Source organism: Temnothorax nylanderi, unplaced genomic scaffold, assembly GCF_030848795.1.
Source record: "Temnothorax nylanderi isolate EJ_2023f unplaced genomic scaffold, tnyl_v1.0 TNYL_tig0137_pilon, whole genome shotgun sequence".
Lineage (NCBI taxonomy): Eukaryota > Metazoa > Arthropoda > Insecta > Hymenoptera > Formicidae > Temnothorax > Temnothorax nylanderi.
Window position 1 is genome coordinate 102,722 of NW_027249199.1, and position 17,912 is coordinate 120,633.

The 17,912-nt window shown below is 32.1% G+C and overlaps 2 protein-coding genes and 1 long non-coding RNA gene across 7 annotated transcripts; 2 read left to right on the forward strand and 1 right to left on the reverse strand.

Annotated features, from left to right (window-relative positions):
* Positions 1–343: 343 nt before the first annotated feature.
* On the reverse strand, positions 344–17,888 carry O-fut2 (O-fucosyltransferase 2). Of its 3 annotated transcripts, none has more exons than XM_071714250.1 (9): positions 17,593–17,888; positions 17,026–17,162; positions 16,818–16,943; positions 16,076–16,265; positions 15,818–16,010; positions 15,570–15,747; positions 15,301–15,430; positions 2,061–2,268; positions 344–484 (listed from the first exon to the last, which is right to left on the reverse strand). In XM_071714250.1, exons 1-9 carry the CDS (start codon positions 17,757–17,759, stop codon positions 407–409), a joined length of 1,407 nt encoding a protein of 468 aa, XP_071570351.1. In that variant the 5' UTR covers positions 17,760–17,888; the 3' UTR covers positions 344–406. The 3 variants fall into 3 exon arrangements, with proteins under 3 accessions (XP_071570351.1, XP_071570350.1, XP_071570352.1); XM_071714249.1 differs by having other exon boundaries at positions 16,076–16,343; XM_071714251.1 differs by lacking the exons at positions 344–484; positions 2,061–2,268 and adding an exon at positions 14,943–15,131 and having other exon boundaries at positions 16,076–16,343.
* On the forward strand, positions 4,277–12,100 carry LOC139777049 (insulin-degrading enzyme-like). 3 transcript variants are annotated; one of them, XM_071714216.1, is made up of 11 exons: positions 4,277–5,173; positions 5,698–6,195; positions 6,333–6,529; positions 7,056–7,331; positions 7,860–8,225; positions 8,937–9,067; positions 9,178–9,316; positions 9,874–9,987; positions 10,086–10,206; positions 10,443–10,652; positions 11,416–12,100. In XM_071714216.1, the coding sequence occupies exons 1-11, from the start codon at positions 5,053–5,055 to the stop codon at positions 11,751–11,753; spliced, it is 2,511 nt and encodes an 836-aa protein (XP_071570317.1). In that variant the 5' UTR covers positions 4,277–5,052; the 3' UTR covers positions 11,754–12,100. The 3 variants fall into 3 exon arrangements, with proteins under 3 accessions (XP_071570317.1, XP_071570318.1, XP_071570319.1); XM_071714217.1 differs by having other exon boundaries at positions 5,698–6,189; XM_071714218.1 differs by lacking the exon at positions 11,416–12,100 and having other exon boundaries at positions 10,443–11,260.
* Positions 12,175–13,977, forward strand: LOC139777065 (uncharacterized). Its single transcript, XR_011719254.1, has 2 exons — positions 12,175–12,392; positions 12,891–13,977. It is a non-coding gene; the product is annotated as an uncharacterized lncRNA (long non-coding RNA).
* Positions 17,889–17,912: the final 24 nt, after the last annotated feature.

Sequence of the window (17,912 nt, forward strand, 5' to 3'; positions counted from 1 at the left end):
TATCTCGGTCGACGATCCTTGTATAAATAAAGATGAATCCGCGCCTTCCCCTTAAAATAATCTCACTCGTGAGATCAGACGCGAGGTCTCCCTATTGTTTTGACGTTTGTTCTTAGCCTCTTCGATCTTATCGGTCGTGTTCGCGCTTAATCACGCGGGAGAAGCGCCTCTCGCGTCCAGGGGATACCAGGCATTGAATTCACCGCGGCGACTTCCTTCCTTCCTTCCTTCCTTCCCGTGTTCAGGAAGAGACGAGATCAGGAAGAGGCTGAGCTGATACGCCAGCTACCAGTTGCGGGGCCTAACGAGTTCGCACGTCGACGGGGACGAGTTCGGGACTGTTGGAGATCGGAAAACGTCCGAGAGTTTTACTTCTCCGCGACGCGGGAAGAGTTCTCGGGGTCCGTCAAGTGGGAGACTGCCACCAAGCAGGCCGGTGAACGTCAACAAGAAGGAACCCACTTCTTCTCTCGATATTTTCTTGCTATGAGACAGGGTGAAAGACCGTATTAATTGAAAATTGAAAATAAAAGTTCCAATCTATTAATTAAAAGAAAACTTAAAATTTAAGAACACCATTTTTCAAGTACAAAAGCGTCCTGTTTTTAACTTTCCTAGATTTTTGAAAAATCACGCACCAATCACTTTTAATATTTGAGATGCATTCAGCTATTAGTTATCACTATTTCACCAAAGTCCCATCCTTTTTACTAACAATAAGCGAAGATCTATCTTCAGCTGAATTTCTCAATTCTCGTTAGTAACCCATTGCGAACACGCTTTGACTCGGCATATTACTGTAAAATTGCTTGTGACAATCATCGTCGCCTAAATAAAACTAAGTCGAGAAAACAATTTCTCTACTTATTCTTTACTTAAAATATTACGTCGCGTCTCGTACATAACATATACACGACTTTGTTTTCTGAGCTGAAGACCGTGAATTAAAGCTCAACGAATAAAAATATCAAGAGTTTAGCCATAAGATTTTATATAAAAGGGCAAAGATACACATTTTACAAATTACAATATATAATTATAATTTATAAAATAATAGAAATTATTTATGTCTCTGTATTTATGTTTTACAATTAGCAGCCGTGATTTTATTAACTTCTTTAATGTCTTTTTACTGTTTCGATAAGAATATGCTTCTATATCTGAATATTAAATAGTCAGCATTTTTTTATAGTTGATAAGACAGTTATATGTTGCAGTCTAGGAAATTTAAAATAAACTTTCGAAAGCTCTCTCTCTCTCTCTCTTTCTCTGTCTCTCTTTCAAAGAACATTTGTAAGAAGCGTTGGTAAGAGACATAAAGAAACCCCTTTCGTTCCTCTTCCTTATCACAAACGAAATATCGGAAGAGGAATGTTACACGACCAATTCCATCCATCCGTTAGCTATTACTTAATGACGATCGAGATCGAGCAAACGCTTGAACGGACATCGGTCCATTATGTTTCCGTCCAAGTGCTCGACGTTCCAGAGAACGGGCAAATGCGCGACGTACCATTTTACAGTTGCCTTTTTCATACGCCGCTTCCGATAACATGCCGCTGTTTTATTCGCAGCTCAGCGACGCGCGCTCGCGGAAATGCCACTCATTAAGCCTTCGCACGCCCGTTCTTACGTCAAGCAATTTCTAACGAAATTATTACGTAAATTAACTTGCAAATCGTATCTAACGTTTCCTACTTAATACACTTATAATAGTTTCCTACTTAATATACTTAATACGTGTTTTCGTTGCAAATTTATTTCACGATTCTTTAAAGCTTTCCTCGCGGATATGCTATCGTGATTAATTAATATTGAGATAAATATCGGTGACTCTTATTGGATCGTAAGTATGGAGAACCTTACGAAAGCCCTATCATTACAAGCAAAAAAAAATAGATCTTATAATCATAGTTGGGGCACGGAGGCGTGTGAAGCAACCGATTCGTGTTCGAGAACTGACGGGAAGAAGTCAGTTTGTGCAACGATGACTACGATGACTAATGACGCACCGTAATGCAACGACGTTATTAAGAGAATCAAGATCATGCGATACATACTTGTTCGATCGATGCCGATGTTTCGTCATGGTCCAGTACTTTCTGATTGAGCAGCGAAAACACTTTCGGGTTCGCCCCGGGCGACGAAAACTCGATCGTCCAGCGACTCTTCCTTTCTCCAGTCTCGATTGTGGCGGTACGGTGAGTTTCGCGTTTCGAACTGATCGCCCGTTTCGAATTGGAGGATTTGCAGCATTGGCAGCTTCCACTGAAATTTAATAAAAATGATTTAAATGTATTAATGTAAAAAATAATATAAATTTATTAATCTTTGAGATAAACTATGTGAAATGCAAAGTCAACTCTCTCCCTAAGGATTTTGTTAAAATCCGTCTACTATATCTTTCAAATCGATTAAAATGTTGGACTACATTCGCGAAGAATTGAAACAAAGTTCGCTGGAACTTAAATGAATGATGTGGATCTGATATATCATTACATTTTAAAATCATAGAAGCTCACGAAGAATTTTTAATGTTAAATTACAATTGACTCCATACTTGAGCAAAAATTATTTTTTATCTGACGAATACACAAATACATTCAAAGTACGGTCTTATATAATTTCTGATAGTGAAAATTACGCGAGAAAAATAAAATATCCACATACGTGAGCTACCATATTTTATAAAAAAATACGTACATATAACATCTACAGTTATTTATTTTTGAAAATTAATAGAATAGCATAATATATTATTTACATAATTATTACGATGTAGTATTTAGTGTAAAAGGCTATCATGTTAATATCTACGGCAGTTTCATATTATTTGCATTCTAAGTATCGCGTGCTAAGTACTCGCGTGTAGTTTACAAACCACATTATGAAATCTGGAAGTATAAATAATTAAACAGGGACAAGAATTTTCGCAAGATTGTTATCTGCGAGATCTCAGGCTCGTCTATTACTTGACCTCGTACTTTATCAAGTTATTTTGTAGACGCCAGTACACATATGCACATAACGCAATGTGCATATATTATTTCCATTATATCATAAAGCCCATAAGTAGCTCGTGCTAACGCGCTATCTACATGTTTATCCCTCATTTTCTACGTCATCTCGACACTTTTTTCCACTCTTCGTATGGCAATCAACTGCAGAATATTGTAATTATTGGATATTCTCGATTTTCTCGAGAAATAAATTCTGTTCTCCGTGCGATGTATACATATATAGGTACGTGCGTGCAAACTTTCTTTCTTCGCACGGCTATTACTTTCTTCGAGAGGCACGCAACTTCCGTGGAATTATCTGCCCCTAATTCTCGCGGATGAAACGAAGATGACGAAATTTTCATAAATTGTTAGGCATTTAATCACATTAGTGATAAAAAAAAGTGTATTATAGGAGATCAAAGAGAGGCTTCTCTTATATATACGGTGTACTCTTTAAAAAGATAAATAAAGCAATTATACGCAAAGAGCCCTAGAGTTGCCACATGACATTTCGATTAGCGATGAATTTAATATTGCGAAATAATGGTGTTATAATGCTTTTCAATCGGAGAATGCCAATTAAGACATTAAGGCGGCCGGGTTACGTAAAACGACATAATCTTCGTATAAGTTTATCACGAGCGAGACATCTGCCGTGTCGCCACATGAAAAGTATTATGTGAGTGTACGAGTATCATGTATGGGAAAAAGAGACTTTTCTCTTCGTATATACGCGTATATGAATCCTAGTTAAAAAGCGTTTCACTCGAATGAAAGGGAGCGGAAGCGATCTTAATGAGACAAGAATTATGCGATTTCTTGTATAACAAGATCTCTTTCGTAGCACAAAACTGTAAAAGGATACCGCAGATATCTAAAAATCAAACAGCTTCCCGAAACAAAGCTTAACCGAAATTTTAAACCATATATTTTAGAAACTATATGGGACGAGCAGTCTCGTCTTTCAATCAAGTTATGTATAATAAATAAATAAGTTATGATTATCAAATAAATTATGATGCCCACAAGAGACGTGCGCTTCGAAATATTAGTTTATAATCTCTCTCAATTGGTATAATTTAACAATACACATATATCATTTGTAAATAATTTTAATAAACTTCAGATAAACTTAAGATAATTATTTAAGTATTGGTAGAATAAACAATGACTTTTATTTATATCTTTTCCTGTTAAAAATGTATTTAATATATAGTAAAATCTGCGGACCAATAATGTGCATAATATTTTATAATACAAATTAGCTAGTCGGAAAAATCATTCGTGACCGATAATATCCTGATGATGCAGCTTTGCAGCCAATTAGTTTATTGATATGTATCCGCAGGCAAACGAGTAATGTATCTGTAGTTGTATACCGAGAAAGCGAAACAAAGTAATTCAATCGCATTATTCTCCGTTATTGGGCCGCGACCGCACTCCGTAATTAATATCCGCGTCATTGCATAAACGCGAGAGGCATGGCAATTTTCACCAAAGTAGAAAAACTGCTCGCTGTAATCGCAATGTGGGCCCTGATGACACGCTGATGATGCATTTAAGCACAGATTATGCGCATGTTTCACTTCAAGGTCTGCTCAAGCCAACCATGCAGTGAATGCAGTGAAATTGTCAACGAAACCGCAACACAGCTTCCTTTTTTTTGCCCTTTACGCGATACTTTTATTACGATTCTTTAATCGCTCATAACGGAATTAATCTTTCAAATTATAAAAGGACCGTATCATATTTTCCAAAAGAAAATCCATACTCAAAATAACTCCGGTATCAATTTTAAATTAACAATCAAAATTTAATACGTGGCATTAGATTTCGGGGATTCCAAAAGTTCGTTATGTACAAATTCGATAATAATAACGGACCCGCTATGTGAAAACAAACATTTGAGATGTACAGCAAATAACATTTGGATATGTATTATAAACACAAACACACTGTGTATTATAACACAGTCACATAGCCTAATCTTCAGTATTCTTGCGTTTCTCTTAGGAGCATCTTAAAGACGATCGTCGAAATCGAAGCAAGCATGGCAACTGGGTACAATTACAGTAATTGGTGCTTAACGCTAAAGAATAAAATGAAAGTGATATTAATAAACGATCGCAACGTCTCTAACAAGTTTTCCGTTGCACTGGATATTCACATCGGTAATTTTCATCATATTATATTTCTTGCGCATCTTCACACGCATATAGAACGAATCTAGAAATAGACACAACATTTCAGAACATTTATAAATACACAAATATATACAAAAATATATATATAAGAAACTTTTATATGCCTCAAACTTTATTGTCTTAAAATTCGATTTTTTCCACATTAATCCGTCTACTAATTGTAAATACTGACTGCGTGTTTTTTATTTTATTTTAATATATATTTAATATAACTTATATAATATTATTCTTGTATATGTATAATTCATTGTACAACTGCCACATTATACATACGATGCGAAATGCATAATCAGTTCTTTTTATTTATTTACGTAATAGCCAAACAAAGAAAAAAGGAATTTTTTAATTTAATATATCTCCCCATTCTCTGATATCATCAACGTCTTACAATCTAATAAAATATTTTTAGTTACTTAATACGTCATTCTAATTCATGATAATCAAATTATAAATTTCATACATTTAATTAGAAATAAAACATGTCGTTACAGGTAGCTTTGCCGATCCAAATAATTTTCCAGGATTGGCGAACTTGTGTCAACAAATGACAATTTTGGGAAAAACCGCACAGTCCAACAGGTTTCAGGAACTTTTATATAAATATGACGGCGATATCTCCTTAACAACATCATCAGAGCATACCACCTATTATTTCCACTTCTATACAAAGGACGATGATGTCCTTGAGCAAATCTTAGAGCGCTTTGCTCAGCTCTTCATTTCAAATCCTTCCTTCAATGACGCTTGTATCGAAGAAAGGATAAGGATAATGGATTCAAAGTTAAAAACAGAATTGCAACATAATTGGTTTCAATATTTTGAAAGGTCTACGATCAATTCCGCTCATCCTTATTCAAACTATGGCTTGTGCAAGGAAAAAATATTGACGGAAATGTCTATAGAAAACATCAAACTCACGTTACTCAATTTTATTTTGACATATTACTCCGCTAATATCATGACACTAGGCATCGCTAGTAATTGTAAGAGTGTGTAACTTATTTATAGATAAAAAAATAAATACAGAATGTTTTAGAGTTAATACATAATAACAGTTATAAAGCTATTACAAATTATAATCTTATTATATTAAATGAGTTAAACTAATGAATAAATTTATACTTAGATGCAGGTAAATTTGAACAGATGGTAGACAAAATATTCTCTGAAATACAGAACTGGGAAATTAAACTTCCAAAATATTCTACGCCATTTACGGATCGATTTTGCACTGTATGGTATATTGCTCCAAAAAGTGATACCAAGAATTTAATGAGACTTGCATTTCCTTTGCCGAATTTAGAAGAAAATTGTTGGCGCAGGGTAACATAATTTTTTTATAGAGCGTTTTTCTACAAATATCATCTCAATTAATTGGTTTATATTGACATTATATATCATTATATATATATACATTAATTGTTAATATTTAATATTTATAGACTTTTAAAATTTTGACATTTTCAAACATTTTCTGTTTCCGTAACTTTCTTCTCTGTTTCTTTTATTGGTCTCTCGCAAAAACAAACAATTACTGCATAGGCCGGCGATTCATAGTCGGTTCTTATTTCAAGACCGTCTTAAGTAATGTCTTAAGATGTTAATACTTTGTGATTGATTCATGACATCTTAAGATTGTACTTAAGACGATCTTAAATATAAGCTCCGACTATGAATCGCCGGCCCTCGAGTTTATTTATACCAAAGGCAGAATATAGCTAAGAAACAAGATTATGTAATTAGAGAAGAGTTACACAGAGATTTCTTTGAAATTTTCAAAATTTCCTTAATCCTTTATTATTTTAATAATTTTATCTATTTTTTTCTTACTATTCAATTGTTAATACAGGCTGTAAATTGTATTAGCTTTTTTCTGGAATATGACAACGAAAAGTCACTATTGGGTACATTAAAGGCCAAGAATTGGTGTAATGGTATCTCTATTAGTGCATGTCAAGAAGCCAGAAATCTAAATTATTTCCATGTCCTTATCACGTTGTTGCCAGAAGGATACTGGCATACCTCTGATATTGTTCAATTATTTTTTAAATATCTTAAGTTGTTCAAGACTAAGTACTTAAACTTACTGTACCGTCGATTACAATTTAAAAAAGTACTGGACAGTGTAAGTAACGAAATATAAGAGTTTATACAGAGATTTTCGATAAATTGTCGTACTACTGGCAATTTCTCGCGACTAAAAAGATCAAGTAAAAATATGATATTTAATTAAACTTTCCGAACAAATAATTTCGACATTTTTATGCTTTTATATTCAAAATCATTTTTCTCAAAATTTCTGTACATGACGAAGAAAAAAGAAACCTTTTTCTTATTTCTTACATTTCTCATGTTCTTTAGTACATTATCGTTTTACATTTATTATTCATCTGTACCTAATTATTATAAAAAATGTTATTCAACTTGAACGAGATAAACATATATATATACATAAACCCATTAAAAAAATTCTTATGATTTAACTTTATAAGACCTCCACCCACAATTCAAACTGGTATTAAAACTACTGGTTTCAACCCTAGTATAAAACAACTTTTATCTCAAACACATTTATGTACGAAGCATAAGAAAAAAAAGATAGAGACATAAGAATAACTCATCCTGTAAAATCCATAAAATTCTACATTTGTAGATGTTAAAATATGGAAGACTTGAAAAAGAAGAGGGAGCTCAACAAAGGATTATAAAGATTGTTCAACAATTGAACCAATATCCATCAACCATATCAACGGATACTCTAACCAATCAATATTTTAGAGAGTTTGATTATATTACGTCCACGATTAAAATACTAATAGATGAATATATATCTCCGCATTTTATTAGAATTTACATAATCCACGACGACTTCCCGCCTTTAGAAAGCAAATGGGACAATGCAGACTACAGAGAATGTAAAATTAACAAATCACTAATTGATCTATGGTCAAAAGAACCATCGAAGAAAGAAGAACCATCAGAACTTTTACCTGACTTAAAATTTGTGCCAGATCCAAATGTATGTAACTCTTCACTATATTAATATTTAGGCGCAATGATATTTTCGGTTATTTATTATTAATATATTATCGTGTGAAATATGAATATCTAGAAATAGAACTAGAAATTCTTTTAAACAAATCGAGATACTTTTTTACGCAAGCGTGGTGCAAGGCAAAGAAAAATAATTTCTTACGAATCGAAGATATGAAATAAATCCTTCTCTGTATAAGAAATCTGTTTGAACAGATATTTATATATTTCAAAAATAGATCTTATTTTAATAATAACGCTTTCTTTTCAACTTGAACGATTATTTGTTACATATTATCATATTTATTTCAACAGTGTTTATAAGGAAATTTCAAAGAACACGAAATTATTTGTTCACATATTTTTCGCATAAAATTATTTTTTATAATTGTTTAGGGCTGACGCCCTATTTTTTACATTATAGTCTTATAAATAAACTTTGAATTATGCGTATATGTACTATACAAGTAATTTAAAGACTATTCAAGATTATAAAAAATATAGAATAGTTAAATTTATATATAAAATTTCGAAATTTCAATGTTTTTGAAAAATAATAGTTCGAATAATAAATATTTATTTTACGTCTTTGACTTGTATTAATAATACACGAAATTGTATCTTTCGATTGATTAACCCGTCATGTCGCACATCATATTTACATATCGTGTATATCGGTAGCAAAAATATTTTACAGATCCCACTATATAGTGAAAAAATGCCTGAAATTATTAAGGACACATTATTCATACAACTTTGGTACGCCCACGCAACTCCAAAATCAAGCACATATCAGCGACATACTAAAATGTTCTTTCATTTCATCAGGTATACGAAGCAAACTTGAACATTATACAAACAATATATATCTGTTATACAAATAAATATGTATCGCAATAATGCGTAGCGTGTAATTTCTTTCTGAATTTGATTTGTAGTCCGCATGCTTGCGAGAACCCCTTGGATTATATATTAAACATTATATTTGCCAGGCTAGTTAAAATTGCTACCGAAATGCCGAATTTTCTTAAAGATGAGATGCAATGGCAGACTAAGAAAACCAAGTACGGCATAGTGGTGAGTAAAATAATAATAATAAAATCTTTAATACATAAATTATGTATTTTATTTTTTGTCGCTCATAATCTAAATTTAATCTATTGTATAACCGAAAGACTATTTTTTAATTCCATCACGATTAATCTAAAGAAAAGAAATTGTATAATAAAATATTCAAAGAAAGAATGCACTAAAAATAATCTATACTGGCGAGATTATATTGGTGTAACTCTTTCGTTGTTTATAAATAAATATGTAATAATAAATATTTAGTACGTGTAACTTTTTGATTAAATAAATTTTTCTGAAAAAAATTAAATTACATTTGAATATAATATTTGTTCGCTGCAGTAGATATATTCTTACCGAATAAATACTAATCGACTCTACTTATTTGCAAGCAAAATTTTATTTCCCATTCGTCATTTGTTATTCGCAAATTTGTTTAATTCTTTCTCGTATATAATACAATAATATTATATATTGAATGGACATCTAATTGACTTCATGCAAAAAATAGATAATTAAGAAAACTGTTTACTTTTTAAGGCAATAATTAAAAAAATTTTCTTTAGCTTGAACTAACTAGTTATGTCCCTATAACGTATCATGGGTATTTGGGAAAGGTAATTTCTACAATAATGCACTTGGAAGTTCTACCGGAAAAGTTCGAAACCCTCAAGAACAAGGTATAGGTACAATGAAATACAGAGAAGACACAAATTTTTAAATACATATAATATTAAATTAAATATATAGCCGTACTTATTAAGAATGCGGGTTACAGTATATCAAGGTCTTCAAATATTTCGCACGTATGCGACCATCAGAGCAGGCATTCTGTTGCCTTCAAAACATATTATCGGAGAAATCCTGGCCGCATAATGAAGTATTAAAAGCAACTACTTGTAAGTATGCGAAAAAATATATCGTTATTAAGATGTTAAAAATAATTAATAGTAAATTTATGTTTTATTGAAAAAGTATATCTTCTTTCAAATAAATTTTGTTAACATATAATTATATATCGTCCATTAAACTTAAATAACTATGCATTCAGATAAGATTTAAATCATGATTTAAATTGATTTAATGACATGTTGTAAATTATAATCGCTCAAACATCTCTATGATGTTGATATAGCTACAGATATAACTGCTGATAAAATGCAAGAGTTTATACAGAAGTTCGTTAGTAACTTACACGTTAAATGCTTAATATACGGTGAAATAAGCAAGGAACAAGCCTTAGAAATAGGTGATACTCTGGAATTCAAGGTGAAAAAAGCAAATAAAGTACCAACGATCATGCAAACAAGATTGATACAGCATCGCGAAGTCAAACTAGAAAATGGTGAGCAACGCGTTCAAACATAAAGCCAACATACTATATAATTTTTAAGGATTTTGAAAATTCACGACAAGCCCCAATAGTATTAAACGGATTTAAATAACTTTTTTTGTATCTAAAGTCTAAATTTTAATAAACTAAATATCATTAAGAAATAAAATTAAAAATTAAAAAATGCAAATTTAAATTTTGTCATATTTTTGGAAATTAGTTGTTAAAAATTTTAAGAAAAGATTAATTCACTTTATTGCACATTTAATTTATTTTATATATATTTATTGGCAAAATATTATCCTATGCCTAATGAGATTTTTGTCACAGAATGAAATGTCTTCAGCGAATTAATATTTAGTAGATTATATCTAAGACTGGAATGTATTTTACATCCCACGCGGTTATTATTTAATCCTGTTAAATATTAATCGCGTGGGATATGTAAAATCCAGCCTTAGAAATCTAAATTAACAGCGATACATTTTCATCGAACGAGTGCTGCACAAATCATTTATCAATTAAAGAAGAACTTTTATACTTATTTTTATCAAAAAGATATATAAATATTATTAATCTCTATTTAATTGTAAATTATTAAACAGAACGTTGAAAGTTGATTGTAATGTTGCGGTTTAAAATACATTCCATGCGTTAAAATACGTTAAAAAGTAATATAGAAGTTAACTGATATGATCCATAATAATATATCATTATATGCTATATAATATATATATATATATATATATATATATATATATTGTATTCATTGTAGATACTCACTTCCTGTATGAAGTAGAACATAAATCCCTGCATGATGATGTATCGTGTACGCTAGTATACTATCAAATTAAAGATTTAAATCTATCGAAATTAGCTCTTGTATACCATATAATGGCAAGAAGATCTTTAAAATTTTTTAAAGATATTCAGCACATCCACAAAATATATATGCATGTGCGTACAGCAACGGGTGTACAAGGCTTGCAAATCGTAATTGATGCTTTTATGGACCCATATGTTGTTCAATATCATATCAAACAATTCATCTCATCTACGATGGTAATTATAAAATGTTACACAATAATAATGTATACGATAATCTGTTATTAATCGTACAATCGGGCAAATGATAGAGGAGAGAAGCCCCTCTCCTTCATAATTACCAAAATAATATTTGAGAATACAGAATAAAATGTTTGTATTAATCTTTGTACCGAGAAGAACATGATAATTAATAATTAATAAAATAATAATAATAATAATTAATAGTACCTTGTATCACTTCTAAGCTTGGATAACGTTTAATTAACAATAAGTTGCGACATAATTAACTCGTGCAATATATCACAAAATATGGTTCTCTGCTATAACAAAAAAAAATAAAATAAAACAATTCAAACTTCCACATTTTTTGTTTATCTTCTCTATTTATAACGAGCTCACTTGTTTTCGCCAAATACAGTAGCCCAAATACTTTTATTTATAACATTTTTAATCGCTTACAACATTATAATTACATTTTAGAAATACATTAAACGGCTCTCTAGGCTCTCTATAATAGAATTTGAGAAGTACAAGACAGATCTCATCAGACATTGTGAGATTAATAAGACACTACTAAAATTAAATGATATATCTGACGTAATCTGGATGGGGGGCGGTTTTATCAAGTTATATTCCGATCAACAGAAAATCGAAATAAAATCCATACAAGACATAAAGCAAACATCATTACTTAAGTTTTACAAGGTAACAGTATTTTTTACTTGGCATTTATTTATCTGCATTATGCGTCATAATTTATGCTCTAAAAAAATATGTAGAAAATATAGAAAAAATATTGTCATCCTGTGGATTTCCGAGAAACAAATAATCTTAAATTAAATAATTAGTAGTAATTGTCCACTTACTAAGATTTAGATTACCTATCTTAAATCTTCTCATTGCCGTATATTCTCAATTTTGTCAAAAGCGTAATTATCACAAAACGAATGAAAAGAGATATAATATCATTTTCTAAAGAAGGAACAATAAATTGCAAAACATTACACGTAAGAGATATTAATGTAAAGATATTAAAATTATATTTTAATTATATTTTAATTAAAGTATTATCTTAATTTTTTGAACCAATATGTATTTTTGTGTTTAATGTTTTTACGCGAATGTTTTTACGCAAAATTATTAATTGCTTCATCTCAATTGCAAAATTATATCGCTCATGTTTCCTTATGTATAACTTTGTAGGAACAAATTTATGGCAAAAGTGCTACATTATCAGTGCACGTGTCGCCCAAGCGTGAGAACAAATTGCAAAAAGAAGATGCATCACCTTTAGATGAAAAGGACCAGAGTGAATTATTAAATTTTGAACCCAAGATGGGTACTCATGAACCATTAGTTACTATTGATACATCCAAAGTGTCACCCCTTGGCAAAATAAAGGCATTAAAGTATACATTAAGCAGATGGTGCAATATGGAAGAATGGTATCGCATCCCTGAGGCACGCTTTAAGAAAATCAATGACATCGTGCTGTTTAAACAAACTCGAAATTACTATAATTAAGTACCGCCAGTTCATATATTTCGCAGAAAAGATGAATTTCCATATCGAGAACATGTGGAAAGTCGTTTTTGGATTTAAGAAAACGTTTTATACAAATAGTGCTGCTATATAAATTTAGGTGAATTATATATAAACCTTTTTTATACATATTATAGGATCTGCGAAGGAAATACGATATATATTCTGTTAAAATTATATCACTATTCGGGCATTCCAAATCAATGCACTAGCTCAGTTTTATTATTAATATGAAAGACGTAAACACATAATGTGATGTAACGTATAATGTATTTTAGCCTGGGATGTGTATAATTGCACAAATACTATTGCAATCGTAGACTTTAGATAGATTGCGCACTCTCACATATAGCTATAGGATAACTAAACAACATCGAAGAAAAGAGATATGCGATAGCGTTAGATATTTTCAGATATTTTCTCTATCACACAATGCCTTTGATATAGGATGATGGAGACAGATAAGAATGAAAATAAGAGAGAGAAAAAGTGAGAGGGTTAAGGAGCATCTCTTTCTAAGAGAATTAAAAAAACGACTTATTTCTTCCTTCTTTCTTCTCTCCATCATCTATGCGATAAGGATTGCGGAAAATATCTAACTCGCTGCTTCCTCTTTCATGCTGTTTTTCACGTGTCCAACGAGAGCGCGCCTACACGGTAAATCTACGATTATAATATGCATACTTTAGAGATTAATGTTATTATCATGCGTGACTTGGATTCTAATTCCCAATAAAATGTGTGTCAATCGATATATCTCAAGTTTTAATTTCTTATGAATGCGTAATACATACCCCGGTGAGAATTGCGCGCGCACACCGAGCTGAGTTTCGGCGAAGGAGTAACTTGAAACGCATAGTCTATAACCTGGGGCCTGGGGCCTGGGGACCTGGGGGCCTGGGTTCCTGGGCGCGCAGAGGCCGATCGACGCGGAAATCGCGATCTCGACGCGCAATATATGTTTGACGCGTTACCGCGAACGGTCTCGATATTTCGCGAGATACTCGCGATACTCTTCGTCCAGAATTAATTTCCAGACGAAGACACGAACACGAATACGGAGCGATTTGAATATAGCTGCATGCTGCATGATCCTTCGCGCGACGATGATGACGCGCGACGCGAGGCGCGATTCGCGACGGATTTCGATTCGAGATTAGAGGGACGTGGCGATTCTCGAAGTCGTCGCCGAGAAACGTAGCGCAAAAATCAATTCATGATAATTATTTATAAATATCTATATTAATATTGTATAGTATAATTACATGTCAATTTTATACAATACGTGTATAATAATTACATATAATTTTATACAATATAATAATTGCGTACTATACAATACACAACTTTATATAATATATCCCGTTATATTATATATCTGTTTATTAAAATAATTATTATGTTGAAATTGCGCTTAATTAAGTTAAAGTACAGAATTTTCCGAGGTTGAAAACAATATTACGAAACAAAATAAAATATTGCGATATATGCATGTTTATATGCATACACGCATAAACGCGCGTGCGAAACGTTTTCTAATGCAGACTTAAATATATAATATGGAATAAAATTTATATATTTGGAGTATATTTCGATTCCCTTAGGATAAAAAAATATTTGTAGAAAGAAACATATTGTAATTTGCTGTTACAATTTGTCAAATAAAATTAGAATTGACACAAGCAAAGGGATGAGTAGTAATATAAGAGAAAATTTACAAATTAAAGATTTTGATTTATTAAGGCAGACCGTTACCAAACGATCGACCAAAATCCATCTATTGTACAATCCTCATCAGTCTTACATAATTTATTGAATGTGGTTTTTAATGGAAAACCGATTATTTCCCGGTCTTCTTGTATTCTAAACGTAAATGTCGATTCGTGAGTTCCTATGAAATATCTAATTAAAAAGAAAAGGAAAAGTTACCTGAGATTCTTGTATTATAAGCTAAGTATCACAAGTTTATTACGGATATTTATTGCAGATAATTTATTAAACGCGAGTAGCTTGCACTCAACAACCTGTTTTTAATGAATCGGTATAAATAAATCGTCATAAATATTCTTACCTGGCATACGAACAGATTATTTGATCAATAACGGCGACCCCACCATCTTTGAATTTATTTATTACATAATCAGATGGCACATACTTCATGACTTTGTACTGAGGTAAATACGACTTAAGTTCTTCAAACTCTGAAAATTATTATTCAAGTGTTATTTGATTTTTCTTCATATATAGGATATTTTTTTTCAATTATAAATTGTATATTTAACACAGATTTTAGAATTTATAGAATTTTCCAACAGTCAAGTTTACATAAGCTATATATACCGTATTGCTCTGCATCTGTCGCAACAAATAATAAGGTTAGCCCAAGCCTATCCATTCTTTTTTGTAATTGTAGGGCAGTATCCATTATTGTCGGCACTGATGCTTTGTGAGCCCTAATAAAGTCGCGTCTCCTAAGATGAACCGCCAAATAAGGCCCGCCTCTTGCATTTCGCCGATTCTGAAATTATAACCCAGATAAGATTTATTATCATTATAGTATATAATCAAAAGAATAATAATCAACATACCTTCTCTTTGGTCCAATCCGCTGGTCGTTCCGTATTATCGTTCACATTTGTGGAATTTAGAAAAGTTTTCCTATATTTTTCCGCGATATCGTACAACTCGGAATTATAACGCATGCTGCGTCTAGCCCTCCAGTATTCTTTAGATCCGTATTCGTCGTGTAACGCAATCTCCATGCGATCGAACATTATGGACCTATGCAAAAAGTGCTAATAAAATCCTTACAGAAGCAGGATAGAAATACATTCAGAATACCTCACCTGTATTGCGTTGGCATGAGATTCTGAGAGAGGTCATGTGCCATGCCATGAAACTTAAGACATTTCACATCCCGAACCGTGACGTTATGATAGCCCCAGAATGGACCGGTGTACAAATGTTGCTCCAATTCATGATATCGCAAAGAGCCACGATCGCAGTCTACCAGTTCATTCTTATCCTCGAATTTACCTGTCTTGAACATTTCTTCGTCATTTTGCAGAATGTACAGACAATCAAGTTTCACCTCTCTGTTCCCGCATGAGTACTCTAAAATCAAGCTGTTGTACAGTCAAATAAATCATTTATATCAAATCCTCATAATACCATTAATAAGAAGGGAGTTAATACACATTAATAAATGTATAATAGATTGAAACCCAATACAGAATTATTCTATAACTTAGAAAATCTGTATTGGAAAATAGAAGAAAAATATTATGTAGACACAAGTTAATCAGATTGTATCTTTTTCAAGTTATTGAGAGAAATAAGGCATAAACTTTAGAAAGTTATATTCCTCCTTCAATTTTTCATGAAGCAAAATACGCTTCGAGTATTTGCTAGTACCTCAAGCATTATATAATAATTCATTATAATTCAAAAACTAAATCTTGAGTAATCTAAGTTTATGTAACACTCTTTCTTGTTTTACATTCTGACTGTATTCCTTGAAGAAACCTAAGCAAACGTTATGGGTTTAATATTCTTGCAGTTGAGAAGAAACATAAAGAAATAATGTACCTTCCATAAATGTGTACATCTCCACGACTGGTATGTATCGTTGCAGACTAGCAATATCAAAGAAGGTACCCCAGGACAGACGCTCCTGGGATCCTATATTTCTGCTTTGCCAATGGTACAGATTACCTAGAACAGAGATTGAAATAAATGCACAATCATGTATAAATTATAAATCTCATATGAAATATATCTACAGTTCATATATTACCCCATGGTGGCAGAACCACGTGCCACTGGTATTCCTTATCCCTCTCGATTAGCCTTCTTAGAAAAACGGCGACACGGATATACACGTCTCTCCTGAGATTGAAGCCTTCCGCAGGATTCACATCGTAAAGGATGTAACTGTAAAGGAAGCATATCGTAAATCCTCGCTCTGAAGCATGAAAATAAACAATTATCTACAATAACATATGACATAAAGTTGCATTCCTATAAATCTATATTTTATAAGCCTCAATGAGAAAATTATTTAAATATATATTTTTCAGATCTCATTGAGATACATCTCGACGTAATTTACAATAAATATATCTCAATGAAATTAGAAAAATAGAAATATATAAATAATTAATTACCAAGTTACTGAGATTTAAAAACATGGATTTGAAGTGTAAAATACAGACAACGAAACTTTAATCAGTGTTTTTCATTTAGCGGTTGTATAATTCTTTTCCTTCGCAAGCAAAGGAATTCCGGTTATAAAGGATTAAGTTGATTAAACAAATTCCTAAATTTTAACTTCCTCTGGCGCGAGATCTCAATAATTCCTGACCGTTTTCCTGTCAAGTGGCTCTGAGCGGGATATCCTCTCGAATCCTCATCCTCGGTGCACTCGTCGGGCCGGTCGGGCGCCTCGCAAAATCCGGACTCGCTGCCACTCGCGACAGTCGCGACGCACGCAATCGAAATAACAATACACAACATTTTCAAGACGGACATTTTTCACTCGCAAATCTCAGATCTGTTTTTTTAATAGCTGAATTAGCGTATATACACCACCTTCTCTCTTCACGTACTATTTACCTCTCCTCTCTCCAATGTCTATTCAAGTGTAGGAAATACAATTCGTATAGTGCATATAGTGCAGTTATT

Bases quoted from the DNA above. Each gene is read 5' to 3' on its own strand.
- LOC139777049 (XM_071714216.1), top strand. From the start codon at position 5,053: ATGGCAACTGGGTACAATTACAGTAATTGGTGCTTAACGCTAAAGAAT. The intron at 7,332-7,859 runs GTAAGTAACGAA...CTACATTTGTAG, and splicing joins TTAAAAAAGTACTGGACAGT to ATGTTAAAATATGGAAGACT. The intron at 9,988-10,085 runs GTATAGGTACAA...TGCGGGTTACAG, and splicing joins TCGAAACCCTCAAGAACAAG to TATATCAAGGTCTTCAAATA.
- O-fut2 (XM_071714249.1), bottom strand. From the start codon at position 17,759: ATGTCCGTCTTGAAAATGTTGTGTATTGTTATTTCGATTGCGTGCGTC. The intron at 16,344-16,817 runs GTACATTATTTC...GCTTGATTTTAG, and splicing joins GATGTACACATTTATGGAAG to AGTACTCATGCGGGAACAGA. The intron at 15,431-15,569 runs GTATATATAGCT...AATAATTTTCAG, and splicing joins GACAGATGCAGAGCAATACG to AGTTTGAAGAACTTAAGTCG.